Consider the following 13,240-nt stretch of genomic DNA (forward strand, 5'->3'; position numbering starts at 1 on the left):
TTTCGATATCGACTAACTTATTTTTCAAATTAATATTTTTTATTTTAAGATATTTTTAGATAATTAATTATTAAAACTTTGAGAATTATACTAGAATATGATTTTAACAAAAAATATAATATTTTTATATTTTATGATTATTTTAGAATAAATTTATATAAAAATAATATATTTTTAATAAATTCTATAAATAAGTGTAACTCGATTGTAACATATTTTTAAACCCGAATCGACCCTATTCCAAACTGAACCAACCCACGAATCACGAATCTATCAAACTTGAAACAGCCCAATTAAGGATATTATCAAATTTTGTTTTAAAAAAATATCTCATCAATTGTGACGATTCCATCCGATCAAAACCCAGGAGCATTTTTTCAATAAACTACCCTGTCATCTTCAACATCATGTCACTGCAACTGCAAACCCTGTGTGTCCCAAACAGAGCACATGCTAAACTCCACATCAGTGACCTGATCCATAAAGCTTCTTTGCAATTTTTTTTCCTTTATGGTCAACAAATTTTGATCCCATTGTATAAACTCGAGCACCATCTATGATATGTTAGTTAGGTTGTAAAACGAAACTTCAAGGTTTAAACCAACTGAAGTATGATGATCAGGATTTAGCCAAGCTTGTGTTGGTGATCACGATGGGAGGCCTAAACCCTCCTTCAACCTATAGCAGCATTTCTGAGATGAGACAACTGATGCAGCTGCTGCAAATCTCCAAATGAAGACAAATATTGGATTATTCTGTAGAGTCATCAGACGCAAACAGCTTGCTATCTCAGTCTAATATTCTCATGCAATTCAAAATTAAGTAAAGAAAGGATACATATGATCATGGATTAAGAGAAAAATTAAATCGTACGAAAATAATAGATATGCCTTTAAAAGTTTTCCATGTCACTTATTCATAGCTTCCACCATCTTCATCTATAAGCAATGTTTCAAATGGAAGAAGTGGGGTGGAGGAAAAGGAAACATAGAAAGCCCCATTGATGGGATTGTCAAAATTTTGAACCTTATGATTGAGGGTTTCAGGTCTGCATCAAAATACCTGCATTGATAACACAATTATGCAATCACCCATGGAGGATAAATAGTTCTCCATCGAACAAGCTTAGATTTTAGAATTGCGTGTGTAATCGATGCAGGTCTGACAGCTGCAATCTGAGAAACGGCAGTTCTCACATCCGAAACATACGCATGTGGTGCATCCTCTACAGGATGGAGAACGTGAACATCCCCTGAGGACCTTACGGCTTGCTCGCTCCTCTTCGTCATCGCAGGTGGCTCTGATGCATGGGATAAAAAGGTAACAAGCTATCAAAAAAATTCTCAATAGATTAAAAATTGCAAATAGATAACATCATTACATCAGACATTCATAATATATGGGGAATCTAACTTAAATACACAAGATAAAAATAAAATATGTACCAGGTTGATTCGAGCTAATTCTGACTAAATTCTAACTTGGAAGTCCGAGAAATCGGCCAAAATCAGGTTGGCCTTGAATATTCAATTTAGATCTCTTGAATCATATCAGAATTGGGTGATATGGCAAACTATTTATTCCAATTCCAAATTGTAGTGGCTTAACCCAATTTTGTTTGATACTAAGCGAATACAAAGTTATAAACCAAAAGTTGTTTACTGCATGATGACCCACCAATTTTCATGCTACAGAAGTTTTCAAGAAAAATAGAAATGTAACTGAGGCGACTCAATCTTCCCATCGTATATGACCCTCTAGGAAAAGGACAACTAAATAACAGTTAATGAAAAGGAATACACCATTGTAAAACCCTATGGAAAGACCTGAATTTATCAGTGATAAAAGGAGTGAAAAAGAGAATGTAAATTTTAACAGTACAAGCAACATTAAACTAGAGAAAAAGGAAATGATAAGGTTGACCTCAAATTGCAAAGTACAAAGTCAATGCTTACAGTTAATACTCCCATAGGTCCTCTAGAATTGCTATGAACAAAGGCAGTCATCTCAAGTACGAGGAAATGGTAGTTAAAATGGTATGTCTAAGCCTTCTCTACTTGATTAATTAATAGTGCCATAAAATTGCAATGCTTTATGCATCAAGAGCATCCTCATGAAACATTTTATGACCACATGAACTTGCAAGAAACAAAGATGCATTAAAGTTCCACTGCAACCATATTTACTTTAGTAATTTATAACCTTAAGTTAGTTACTGAAAGCCTCCCAATTAATTTTCCCGTGATCCATGTTTTTAGCACATGAAACAGCAAGGGAATATTGAGTAAATGAAGAGTAGCATGGACAAAGATCAACTATTTGGCTGTGACATCTATTCTCTGTCAAATGTATCTCTTTCAATTAGTTGACCTCCAAATGTCTTATCAAGCACATAGTAATAAAACTGATATTATCAATATAACATCCTAATTAGTCTCACATCGGAAGTGAACAAGATTAAGACTAATTTTTCATGGTCTGATGAGAGTTATTAATTTCAGGTTGAGCATTTTAATTAGTGGTTTGAGCCAAAAGAAGTTGACAAGACAGTTATCTCATCAGACCGGGTCATGACAATTGGTATCAGGGTTGACTTAGTACTGGAGCATGGTGAGGTTGCTCAAGTAGGATAAGACTATTCGCGGATGGAGTCAGAGGACTCATCACCAATGATTAAAAGAGGCGCTCGGGCGCTCGCTTAGGTGCTCGGGCGAGGCGAGGCGAGGCCCGAGCGCCTTGCTAATGTCCCAGGCGGCGCGCTTCAAATAAGCGCCGCCTGTGCGCTCGCCCGAGCCCAGGCGCTGGGCGCTTCGGGCGAGCGCCTGGGTAAACCAAGTGACCGAACTAGGATTTTAGGTCTGGTTCGGTCCTGGTTCGATTGTTAGTTGGTTCAATCAAACCAACTAAACCAATATAACCCTTACCCAACCCTAACCCTTACCCAACCCTAACCCGCTGCCGCTGTCGCTCCCGATCTCGCTGCTCGTCGTTCCTGCTCCCGCTGCTACTGCTCGTCGCTGTCGCTGCTCGCACCTCCCGCGAGCCTTCCCGCTGCTCGTGACTCCCGCGAGCCCTCCCGCTGCTCGCGACTCCCGCGAGCCCTCCCGCCGCTCGCGACTCCCGCGAGCCCTCCCGCCGCTCGCGACTCCCGCGAGCCCTCCCGCCGCTCGCGCCTCCCGCGAGCCCTCCCGCCGCTCGCGCCTCCCGCGAGCCTTCCCGCTGCTCGCGAGCCCTCCCGTTGTTCGCGCCTCCCGCTCCCTTTCCCTTCCCCGCTGCCGCTGCCACTGCCGTCGCTCGTTGTTGCTGCTGCCGTCGCTCGCCGTTGCCGCCGCTCGCCGTTGCTTCCTCGTTTCTCCGTCAGGCTCAGTATACAGTATACTCTTAATATTAAGTTTATTTGAATTTTGAAATGATTAATTTTCAATACTGTTAATAGATTAATAATATATTATTTTGATTTTAATGTTGTTAATTATATTATATATTTTTATATTTTAGCGCCTCGCTTTGCTCGGGCGAGCGCCTAGCGCCTCTGGCGTTTTTGGACCTTGGCGCCTAGTGCTTTTTAAATCATTGCTCATCACGATATGGAGCCACCATTAGACTATACCTTACATGCACAATGATAGGGTTTGATAGGGGTTATGCTGGGTTTTAATGAGAACGTCAAAGCTCTTAAGTATGAGAGTTTGTAACACCTCAATTAGTCCCACATCGGAACTGGGTACAACTAAAATTGATTTATAAGGGTCTGATGTGAGTACTATTATTAACTTTAACTTATAAGTTGACATGATTATCCTATAAGTGGAGTCATGACAATCAATATGTAATTAAATTGAAGATATACTATCCCTACGAAGTAAAGAAGACTAAGAATTTTTACTAAACATGTTATGATATGTTAAAAATGAACAAAACAGACACCTAGCGATTAATATTTTATTTTTGGGAAGTATGGACAACATTACTTAATGAGAAACATGGGTCTTGAAAGGAAATCATAATTCAACACAAATATTACATTGGATGATGCAGCAAAGTTGAAAAATAGCACTCAATATGATAGGCTATGATAATCTAATCCTTTTCTCACCTACATGCTACACAATTTAAGGGAATCATTGCCTTCTACACACTTAGAACCTAATACTAAGTACTGATATGAGTTGTATAGCAATCATCAAGTGTAAAATGCATAGCAAGACTGTTTATCTAAGTCTACCATATAAATAACATGTTCCATGAACCAATATCAGCAAGTTATTTTACCTATCTACTAAATTGTTGACAATCAATATCAAGAAAGCATTGCACATCAACCAATTAAAGCTCAACAGATAAGTATGACCACATGGATAAATAAGGGAATTTACTTGTCCTGGCATGCCTATATGCTAGCGAGCACCTCGCACAACAATTGCCATTGGGTATTTGACATTAGCATCTTAATCAAGTTTTAAAAAGCAATTAGGTGCAGAAAACAAATCAAAAGGACTTACTAGCTTGTTGATGGTCATGAGACCAATAGTTATGCATGAAAATGCTTTAATCATCATTCGAACAGTTTTCCTAGATGCTTTTTTGTTTCAAAGACAACAAAAGAAAATCCATTCTACCACAATAATTTAAGTACCAATTATTAAATAAGTTTTCAGAAGAGCAAGAGAATTTGTTCACTTGATCCAAAGAATTGGTGAAGAAAAAAGTTAAAAGAAAATAATGGAGATCAGAGTATTGTCAATTCTATATTTCCAGTAAGAGATTAAGAAGCATATATAAAACTATTTCGTGAGATAGAAAGACAATGAAATAAGTCACAAAGAGTGAGACAGAAAGTAGTTCAGCTTGGTTTATCAAGAACATTGAGCTTTTAAGTGAGATGAAATTGCATGTGCAAAAGCAGTCATATCATCTCTCATGTATCCCACAGAATGTCTATCAATCATGCAAAACTTGCAAAAGGAGCAGGATAAGTACTAAGAAATTTGCTTTTAAAAAGGCTACTAACACAATCTGTTTAACATTCAAAAGCTCACTAGGCATTGGTTAACAGAATCTTTCTCTTCCATAGCAGACCAAGAAATCAAAATTGTCAGAAGGCAGTAGCCATATGCAAAAAAGGAGAATTTCACCTGTCAAACGTCAAGTTAGAACATTCCCAATTTGGATTCCTCACAGCATCATGATAATTGCGATATTCATCTTTAGTACGTAAGCGAAATCTACGCTCTTTGTTACATCTTTTACAGGAGACAAATTCATCACGGTGAAATGGCCGTCCATTGGGACCTTTATGAGAGCCATTAGCAGCCTTTGATGCCTGGTTGTAGTACTTAAGCAGCACAGTCTTTGAAAGTGGAACCTTGTCTCCTTTGATAATGATCCACACATTGTTTTTCCATTTTCTTGCAGTCTCCCGCCCAGAATGCTTCTCAAACGCAGCTGGTGTCAACTTATCTGATTATAATTATGAACAGTCAGCAAACAGGTACATGGTATACAAAGTTGATATTGGAGATTAAATACATTATATATCAGAACTAGAAGCCTCAGATGCATAAACTTTCGATTCCTGACATTTTCCATGATGCTTACAAGTTACAACTAATATTTATAAAAGCTATATCTTACTTAACATCAGCATGGTAGATTCTATTATATATAATTATACAATTATCCAATAAGGAAATCCTTAGGCAATCATAGGCATTCTCCATGTAAGAAACAAGAGGAGAAATCCAAAGACAGATTCACAGATCATGGCTGAGGAGAAGTCCATTGCATCATTCAGATAATTAGAAGCAGAACTGTTACGATACATCTGTACAAGATATGCATGTTTCAGCAATAATTACTAATTTCAAGAATTCCATCTTTTGAGGAAGTATGGACTCTCTCATTCTATTCTTGTTCTCTAAGAGCCTTAACACATTGATAGCCTCCCATCTAGGGTGGCTTTTATGCATAACCAGATTGTTTCACCTGAACTAACAGTACTTAATCAGGAAATTTTGAAAAAGATAAAAGGGAAATAAAATAAATTTATCCTGTTTAGCTAGCAAAGTAGTGTACAGCTATTTCATGTAGTGGTGAAATGTATCCATCTAAATCCATTTCCGTGTCCGGAGGAACCTGACATGGTTACACAAGATCTAGTCATCAATCATCACATATTCATATACAAAATCTTCTGGACATAGATATGGATATGAGTTGAGTTCCAAACAATCTGAATATCTGACTATCTAAATATACTAAAAGTTCCAAATTTACATATAATAAATTAAGAAAATATGCTACTTGATATATATATATATATATATATATATATATATATATATATATATATATATATATTTCTCATGCTTCTATAATTTTTCACCTTTAATTAATTTCTTAATTACTTGTTTCACATTATTCTAGGTATGGTTCGAACTTTTGGTATCGGTATCCGTATGTCCAGCTAGGGACCGGTATGGATCTGACACAAATCAGCATAAGAAGACATGGTATATCCACATATTGGTCAACACTGAGAAGATGAGAGGAGGAGGAGCTGAGGTATCAGACAGATGATAACCCTGAAACCCACATAGACTGAGTGAAAAAAAATATAGTCTGCATGCTGATTCAATATTTGACAGTTAAATACCGCTCAGTACATACCAGTCCAGAAGTGATTTTGAACTATGATTCTAGATCTGGTATTCCCAACTACATCTGCCTCAGATTCTATTTGAATTGTATTTGTCATACATCCAGTTCATACTCATATCAAGTTTAAACAAAGTTGGTTGTAGAATTTAGTATCCTCTTGATACCTAAAACTATCCAATCTCTTCTAGATCCATTTTCACCCCTGACTTAGTGTTTGATACATGCAAATATTGGCATATTAAGATCTTTAGTTACGTTGATGGTTCTTTTGTGACATTTCAATTATACTGTTAAAAAGGAATGAAAGCAAACTTGTAAGTAAATCAACACCTTCACACGAATAACTTACAGATATCTAATTTCTTTACTAACGTAAAAGAATTATGCAGAAACATTTCAAAATATCAAAATCAAGAACTAAACTAATTGACAGACCACCAAAGACCAGGAAGATGAAAATCTCATGAAGGCAAGTATATAGCAAACAAGGTACAAAATTCAGATCAAATTAACTTATAATTCCAGATCTGATAATTATTCCTTACAATGCTGCTGCAAGAAAGGGTTGCAAAGGCCTTGAGATATAGACACTTCTTGGAGAAGATGTTTTGCTTGCCTTGTGAAGATGGCGACAATGACAATATTCAATGGCTGACATCACCAACAAAACAAAAGGGAGCTAGTACATCAATTATACTAATCCCACTAAAGTTTATGATATCAGATCGTCAAAATAATTTTTTTAAAGAACAGAGGTCGATACCCGTCATTAATTCAAGCTTCTTATAATAGCAAGACCAAACGGTTCGAAGTAGGATGCAACAATTCAGCTACTATTCCAAGAAAAGCATTGATGAACATTAGCTCAAACTAACAAAACTAGTTCAACTTTAACATTCAGCAGAAGATAATGCAACCAAAAAAACACATAAAGAGGATCCTCTAGAGAAACATATTAAACAAAAGACACACTATCAGTGATCATTCAGGTGAGCACTCGATATATATTTATCATCAAGCATGAGAAACCAACATTTTTTAACATAGAAGCATAACTCCAAAAATGAAAACAAGGAGGAGCAACATAAGACCAGCAATCACAGGACACAATGATGTAATTCTGGATAAAATAGATCTGAAAAATCACAAACAAACAGGAAATCTAAAATAGGCACAAAGGAGACGTGCCAAGTACTAAAGGGACAGTTTGACTTGCATGCAAATGTGGATAAGTCTAGATGAACGAGGGAAGGGACAACTTGCATGTAACAAAGAACTAACTATTTCAATGATGAGGACATGATAATCTGATTGTAAGACAACAAGCATAGTCCTGAATCAAACAGGTGCTATGAAGACCAGATCCTCCTTTTTCCAAGAAAGCCGAACATCAAGAACATGAAATCATCACCATTATCTTAGTCGCCATGACAACATTTACGAGGCATCCAGACCGATCAAGAGTCGTTGCATCAAACGATCCGACTCACCTTCCTCACAGCCCGGCGTGCATTCACAGCTGATCAGGAGATCACCGGAGGCGAAAACCCTAAGCCGCCCGACAGCGTCGCCATACCGGTGGCTCGTGCACCCGCACATCACCTCAACAAAGTCGGCGCCTTTCTTCAACTCGGTCATCCCGATCAGCTCCTCGTCTGCAAACAAAAAGGCGGCATCTTTTCCCTGACCACCGGCCATCTCGCTCTCTCTGTCGGGGAACCTCACCAAAACCTCGTAAAGATAACTCTTTTAAGCGCTAAAACCGTGAGAAGAAGCTGAGACAAGAACCAAGATGGCCTTCAGGCGCTTTGAGACATACGAAACAAAACGAAAAGAATTACCCAAATGCAATCAATAGAAGGAGAACAAAAAGACGGCTTTTAGAGGATATACAGGGGAAATCTAGGATTCTAAGAGGAGTCGACGTCGAGAAGTCAAAGGAGACGCACTAGTGACCTGTAAACCTCGTCGGAAGCAGTGGCTCACAGAAAAAGAGGCACAAAGAGTACCAAAGGCGTCACCTTTCCGACCGGAGAGTTACTGCGGCACGGCAACACGCGAGACCCTGCAAGGAACCATCGAAAGCAACAACGTCTCACATGCTCCTCCCCTGATAAACCGATGGGAAAAGGGATACGGCTCTCGCACCTCTCCTCTGAGAACAATATAGGCACATAGCTTTCCTATCGAAGGCTAAAAATCCTCTCTCTCGTCTCCGTGAACTGCTCCTCAATCCGCAGAGCCAATCCCACCATCATCTCCTTCAAAGCCTACCCAGAAAGCGATAAATCTGGAGGAGATTGAACGCGCGAGAGAGAATCGTTTCATAACAAAGAGGACCGGAGCAGGAGGCGGAGGGACACTTTGGGAATACCGCAAGCGGCCTAATGTGAGCTGGCATCGGCATCAGTAAGCAGAAGCGCTCTGTCACTCGTGCATGACATGACATGAACAATAATATTATATATATATATATATATATATATATATATATATATATATATATATATATATATATATCACATTTCATCACACATTCACAAGCGTTTGTTGTTGTACAGAAAGAACAAAGATTGAAGAAAGAAAGAAGAGGGAAATGAAATCGAAAGTAAAGCAGCTGAACAAAAGGGTGTACTTGTTTCTCCCTCCAATTGCCTGCGGTATGTTGCTGATGCCTTTGTCCAGGTATCGTACTTGGATTTTGAGCCACAGCAGAAGAGGTTGGCTTTATTCCTTTCAAGTGCATCCCATGGCCTATTGGTGCAGCAGCAGCTCATGTTACCCCTCTCCCCCTCTGATGGTCCAAACTCTTCATCCTGTTCATCCTTTCAGTGCTGAACACTTTCCATGAACACCAATCAAAGAGGATACATATGTTTTATTTGGAACAAAGCTTCTCCTTTTTCATACAGACATCACAACACTTGGTGGAACAGTATCGTAGATTCTCTTATAGAAAAGGTATGGTGCTAAAATGAAATGGCAACAATCATCATGAGGACACTTTCAAACTCAGCTCTGCAAAACTAGAGTGCTTGATTTCTCAATGCATGCCTTCCATGAAATGCCTTCCTTACTTCATGTAGTTCCTACTGGCCACAACTTCTCAAAGCTCACTTCTCCACTTGTCATTTCCTTACAAAGATCAACTCCTTGTTCAAAGAGCATACAGTGCTTCAATTGGTAGGATTCCCTACATCATGCACGCATGCATTGAAATCTGAACAATTAATTAGCTTACAGGTTTCTCAACAATGTTATTGCAACCCACCAAAGTTGAACCAGAAGGTGAAGACAAGTTAGAAAAACATAGTATGCGACCACAACCCAGAAGAGTGAATGTGAGATTTTGATTGACACTTGAATTAGCAGACTAATATGGCCGGGAAGTACCAAGAACGGAACATGAAGACAGTAGTACTGTTGTCCGTACTACTGATGGAGTTCATTGCATTACGCACCAAGTTGCAAGAGTAAAATAAGTAACTGCATGCAACTGTAGGCTACATTTCAGTACGTGGCCAGCACTACAAGCTCTTAACATTCCCAAAAATGCTTTCTTGCATGCATGTCGTTGAGAGAAAGGACGATGCAACTTTTAACATTGCCATGGCGAACAAATAGAGGTTCTTGTTGGGGACAGAAATCTCCACGTCCAAAAGACAAGTACTCTTCTTTAGACAAAGGAAGAAACAATGCAATGGAACCTCCGACTTGCCATGTGAATGCCATCTCGGCGAACATGTCGAGTGAGCGAGGACATGAATCAATAGTATGATATACTTGTCAAACGCAGAGAGAAAAAGAGAAGCCTTATGAATCAATGTCATGATATAGAAATTATACTGTGGATATCCCTGCCAAATCATACAATGGCATACATATCCCTCAAAAACTTAACGTTTAGCTTATATCCAGAACTCAAATATGTTAGGGACATGCAAGAATGAAAGTTGAGCAGGTTCTGCAGAGAACGAGTGAATTGAGAGGTATGATTAGAGAACATCCTAAATGTAGCAGCAATACACAGCAATCAATAGCTTCTCCTACATACAGCAAGCATGCAGCATGCACATTTCTCTTGTTCTTGCAATCGATGGCGAGGGAGATTTAGGAGCCTGGCACGAACTTGGTGGCATAAACCCAGGCATTGTTTGTGACAGGGTTGTCGAGGTGATCCAAGAGGTTCTCCAGCGGCCCCTTCCCCGTCACGATCGCCTGCACGAAGAACCCAAACATGGAGAACATCGCCAGCCTCCCGTTCTTGATCTCCTTCACCTTGAGCTCGGCGAAGGTGACGGGGTCGTCGGCGAGGCCGAGGGGGTCGAAGTAGGTGCCGCCGGGGTACAGGTCGTTGCCCTCCCCGACTCCGGCGAGTCCGTTGATGCGGAAACCCTCCACCAAGCCCATGAGCACGACCTGGAACCCCAGCACTGCCAGTATGCTCTGGGCGTGAACGAGGTTGGGGTTGCCGAGGTAGTCGAGCCCGCCTTCCGAGAAGATCTGCGCCCCTGCTTTGAACCACACGGGCTCCTTGAAGTCCACCTTCAGCCACTTCTCCAGGACCTCCGGGGTGATGCAGCCCAGCGCCCCCAGCATCGCCCACCTGCCATGGATCACCTGAACCCACACCATGAGGAAGGTAAGTGAGATGAGAACTAATCGCCGCTTAACTGCAGTCACATCAGTAGAGCAGTTGGTGGTACCTCCAGAGCTCTGTTCCTCGCAAAGGCTTCGGGGTCGGCGGAGAGCCCGGCGGTGTCCCAACCGTAGTCGCCGGGGAACTCGCCCCTGAGGTAGGACGGCGTCTGAGCTGAGAAGGGTCCCAAGTACTTGACGCGGTCTGGTCCGTACCACAGTTCATTCCCCTGGTGTGGATTTGCGCACCACAACAAAACACAGTAAGAAGATTCCTACTATTCTGCTTGAGGAAAGCAAAAGCACGCTCGCTTACCATGGTGATCCTTCCTCTTCCCATGGCGACGACATCCCTGAGAGGGTTGGCGCTTGTTGAAGTCCGGGTTTGGCCGAGGAACCGGGTCGGAGTAACAACAGTGGAGGACGCCATGTCTGCTGCTGGTAGAGCTCAAGAGCCGAGAGATGGATGGAAAGGAATGGATCCCAAGGACGGTATGTAAGGGACGGAAAGAGAAAGGAGTGGTGAGCAGTTCGGACAGAAGCGTGAGGTGGAGATTTCAGGATTTTGTTCGGACCAATAAGAGATCTCACAAGGATTCGAAGCATATCCACAGCTCATTTCACACAATCCAAGTGTTATCTTCTGGCCATCATAACCAGTCATCACAGATTTCTCTCTTATGTATGTGTTGGGCCGGTCCTAATTGATGTTGGCTTGACTCCTGCTTCGTATCTACGAAGAATCTCTGCAAAAGATTCCTCTAGGAATCTTGGATCCCCAATGCTTATTTGGTTCGAAAGATTCGTGCTTGCAGTGGTCATGCATGATATTAAAGTATAGTCGACACTTGAAAGTCAATCATGATATTAAAGTGGATGAGAGAATAAGAACACTTGCAATTGTGTTTCGTGTTCATCAAGTCAACAACAGAATCAATCATTCAGCTGCAATAAGGCAACGGGAGACATCATGATCCATGTACAGATACTGAGCTGCATCATAATCTATATAGCATCACCAGCCCTTGCCTTTGAACCAGAGCCAATAAAGGGCCACCCCAGAGAATATACCAGCTAAAAGAAAGAACACAAGCAAGTTTCCCAAGGCATTTTGCTCTGGTCCAGACAAAGAAACTTACTGTGATTATATTTGGTCATTCCTAACAGATGCTGAAACTATATTGTCAAATCTTGAAAGCAAAAGAGAAACTGGAAGACACAAATCTCAGGTTCACCACCCTCGGATCCTTTCGGTGCTTCAGTAAGAACACAAACCGTAAGATAACCAATGGTCAATCCTAACAGAGATGTCAGCGTAATCATCCAACCTTGATCTCCATACTTCGCAGTGAAATAGAAGGATGGAATGAGTTAAAAGAATTGCCGGAGTCCTTTCCTTGATGTTATCTTGATGTATTCTACAAGAGGCACATATCTCCCAAGAAGTTCCAACACATTAGACACTGCAATCAGAACCGAGCGTACCTGAATGACAGTTCTCAACGGTAACGGTGTCTGCATATGCTATTCCGAAGGTTAAACTTCTTTTGTATGAATGATGTTACGAGTTGGTACTAGAAATCATGATCGGATAAAAAAAAAAATTTATATACGAATAAATACAAGTATAATGGAATTAAATAGAAATCATAAACAAATAGGATAATTTATATGAAAAACTCCGTGAAAAGTAAAAATTACATGATAAATTAGATAAAATCTTCTATTAATAATGAATATATAAATATCAGAATCTCTTGCTCAAAATCCAAACAACAATCACAAGAGAATAACTGAGATATAAGAATTATGTCACCATGCACAATATCCAAAATCTCTTCAAGTAATCACAGCAAGAATCCATTGTAAATTTGATATAATATGAGACGATAGTACTGTTTGAATGATTAAGAACAACCGTTATCCTTGTCTTCTTATCTTT

The 13,240-nt window shown here is 40.0% G+C and overlaps 2 protein-coding genes across 7 annotated transcripts; both read right to left on the reverse strand.

Moving 5' to 3' along the window:
* Positions 1 to 862: 862 nt before the first annotated feature.
* Positions 863 to 9,060, reverse strand: LOC103973940 (protein ULTRAPETALA 1). Of its 6 annotated transcripts, none has more exons than XM_009388618.3 (5): positions 8,809 to 9,060; positions 8,682 to 8,725; positions 8,151 to 8,435; positions 5,136 to 5,460; positions 863 to 1,300 (listed from the first exon to the last, which is right to left on the reverse strand). In XM_009388618.3, the coding sequence occupies exons 3-5, from the start codon at positions 8,356 to 8,358 to the stop codon at positions 1,126 to 1,128; spliced, it is 708 nt and encodes a 235-aa protein (XP_009386893.2). In that variant the 5' UTR covers positions 8,359 to 8,435; positions 8,682 to 8,725; positions 8,809 to 9,060; the 3' UTR covers positions 863 to 1,125. The 6 variants fall into 6 exon arrangements, with proteins under 6 accessions (XP_009386893.2, XP_018677177.2, XP_064982481.1 ...); XM_018821632.2 differs by having other exon boundaries at positions 8,617 to 8,725; XM_065126409.1 differs by having other exon boundaries at positions 8,610 to 8,725.
* Positions 9,061 to 10,607: 1,547 nt separating this feature from the next.
* Positions 10,608 to 11,780, reverse strand: LOC103973941 (chlorophyll a-b binding protein 13, chloroplastic). Its single transcript, XM_009388619.3, has 3 exons — positions 11,615 to 11,780; positions 11,367 to 11,528; positions 10,608 to 11,280 (listed from the first exon to the last, which is right to left on the reverse strand). The coding sequence occupies exons 1-3, from the start codon at positions 11,726 to 11,728 to the stop codon at positions 10,771 to 10,773; spliced, it is 786 nt and encodes a 261-aa protein (XP_009386894.1). The 5' UTR covers positions 11,729 to 11,780; the 3' UTR covers positions 10,608 to 10,770.
* Between the last annotated feature and the right edge of the window lie 1,460 nt (positions 11,781 to 13,240).

Source organism: Musa acuminata, chromosome BXJ2-9 (assembly GCF_036884655.1).
Source record: "Musa acuminata AAA Group cultivar baxijiao chromosome BXJ2-9, Cavendish_Baxijiao_AAA, whole genome shotgun sequence".
Taxonomy (NCBI): Eukaryota; Viridiplantae; Streptophyta; class Magnoliopsida; order Zingiberales; family Musaceae; genus Musa; species Musa acuminata.